At 49.0% G+C, this 2,440-nt stretch overlaps 1 protein-coding gene across 1 annotated transcript; it reads right to left on the reverse strand.

Moving 5' to 3' along the window:
- Positions 1-982: 982 nt before the first annotated feature.
- On the reverse strand, positions 983-2,440 carry ONS95_002667 (uncharacterized protein; the record flags this gene model as incomplete). The annotated part of the gene is made up of 2 exons (XM_058495936.1): positions 983-1,925; positions 1,974-2,440. 2 exons carry the CDS (start codon positions 2,438-2,440, stop codon positions 983-985), a joined length of 1,410 nt encoding a protein of 469 aa, XP_058354665.1.

Consider the following 2,440-nt stretch of genomic DNA (forward strand, 5'->3'; position numbering starts at 1 on the left):
TCACCACATCCATCCATCATCCCTTCACACAGTCGAGATCAAGGGACTGTTAACTTGCCGTCTAGCCGAGTCCCGAGTCCCAAGTCTCAGGAACTCAGGGTCTCAACTCAGGGTCTTAGGGTCTCAGTCACTTACTCCCAGCGTAAAATATGATATGAGTGACTGACATATGACCCCTCACATCTCAAATCCTTATCTGCGTCCTCCTCCCTTCCGCGAACTCTTTCCATCTCACACCCGTTGATACCTAGAGATGTGTTCTTATCCTGGTTATCGGGAAGGCACATACATACATACATACATGCCATGCCATGCCACGCCATGCCTGCGCTCTTCCGTGGATTGGTTCCTCTAGATTGAAGGGTCGAGGCAGAAGACACAAAGACCCGAGTACACCAGCTGTTCGCCCTACAGAATAAATTCGAAGCAGAGAAAGCGAGCAAGAGAATATCCAAGTAGAAAAGAAATAATGTAAACTTTTGAAAGATTATATTGTTATATCCTCATTAGAACCCCCTTCTCGGGGAAACTTTGTTTGCCTTTGTGCTTGCTGTATTTATAGTGTTGCATCATCTGCTCCACACAGAGAAGAGGAAGAGCGAACATAAAAAGAGGAAAAACGAAAGAGATAGAGCATCGCCATCGCCTGCCTGCATTCCTGCCAAACCATACCCCCATACATCCATCCATCCATCCATCCATATTCTACCCAGACATGTCGTGAACCCCTTCCGCTCACTGGAGTATCGTCCATTGACTGCAGACCAACGACCAGCTAGAATGCCAAAAAAAATGCCACAAACCAACAACAAAACATGACAAAGCAAATAGTCTATATCCGGTCCAAGTGCCAAGTTCCCGTTTCGCCAAAATACATCAATCCCACAAAAACTCAAGGGTGTAGTTATCAACAATCGAAACGGCCTATCGTATATGCTCTACAGATCACAACGCCATGCGTACCAATCCAGTTGAAGGACGTCTATTCATTGTCCTCATTGCCATCGCACTGCTTCCACATCTCCACCTTGCTGACCTCCATCTGGCCCGCTCCTTCCTTCTGCCATGTTGGGTACCAGACGTTACGTTGAGACCAGAAGTCCCGCTTGGCAGTGGTTGAACCATCGAGCCATGGCTTGCCACTCTTTCCATCCTCGAACCAACCGTTGGTTCCTCCAACGGCGACGTTGATTATGAGGTAGAATTCCTGGTCAAAAGGCGTCTGGTAGCGGCCGGTTTCACTCCATACATCTTGAAGACGAGTTCCGTTGCTGTCGGAAAGAGGGAATCCTCCACGCTCCCAGAGAGGCTTGTTGAAATTGGTGTAGAGGACCTGGAGGAGACGTGTGTTGACATAGGTGAAGAGGTACTTTTGAGACCACTCAAGACCGAAAGTGTGTTCTGTCTTGGCATAAGTGGTGTGAAGAGCGCTTCGCTTGACGTTGGTGCGCCACCAGGCATCGTTGGCTGGATCAGGACCCCAGTGAAGAGCGGACGAGACAATGTTATTTCCTCCCTGTGCATAGGTATGGTTGTTTCCGCGAGATTCGACAATATCGATCTCTCCAGACAATGGCCAGGGGCCGTAGGTCTCGTTAACTGGCAACATCCAGATTGCAGGCCAGAGCCAATCACCCTCTGGCATCTTGGCGGTAACCTCAACTCGACCATACTTGATGGTTGCTCCTTTCTTAGTGTTGACACGTCCGGAAAGAACAGGTGGGACGATAGATCCAGTGGTCAAGTTAGTTTGCGAAACACAGTTCTTGATGACGGTGGACGAGCAGGTTCCATCGGCTGTCAGGTTGATGACACTATTGGAATCAATGAGATCCGCATTTTGAAGGGTCGGCTTGATAATGAGCTTGCCGCCTGAGACGAAGACATTCGTGTCGTCCAAAGTCGTTTGCTCGAATTGGCCATTGCTAAATATTGTCAGACTGGCACGTTGAAAATTTAGATGAAATGCTTACCCGTATCCACCGACTTCAGCTTCTTTGGTCCAAATATTCGTATTCAGACCTTGGGAGAAGTCATCCGACATGACAGGGCAGTACTTGTGGTGTACGACAGATGACAGACCATCGTAAATCAAGAAACCTGCGACGCCGAATCCAAGCAACAATCCAACGAGAGGAATGATCGTGACCCATTTTTCCTTGGGGTCCTTCTTTGCCATCCAGGGCTTCTCTACCTCTCCCTTATGTACTCTCCTCGAATGGAAATATCTGGATGGGAGAGCTCTGACAGCGGAGGAAGAACCGAAAGACGAGGCGGGTCTCGAATTGAAGGGCGAAGCGAATGGGTTTGATCGAGGCGCGGGGGAGATGTCATCGCTGAATGGATTACTCCTGCTTTCTGGAGTTCCTGGACGCATTGGTGTGGTCGCAGCAGAGATGCCAGAGATGGCACTCCCTCTGTATGTCGATTGATTCTCCAT

Source organism: Cadophora gregata (assembly GCF_030347475.1).
Source record: "Cadophora gregata isolate MNR1 chromosome Unknown scaffold_11, whole genome shotgun sequence".
Classification (NCBI taxonomy): Eukaryota; Fungi; Ascomycota; class Leotiomycetes; order Helotiales; family Ploettnerulaceae; genus Cadophora; species Cadophora gregata.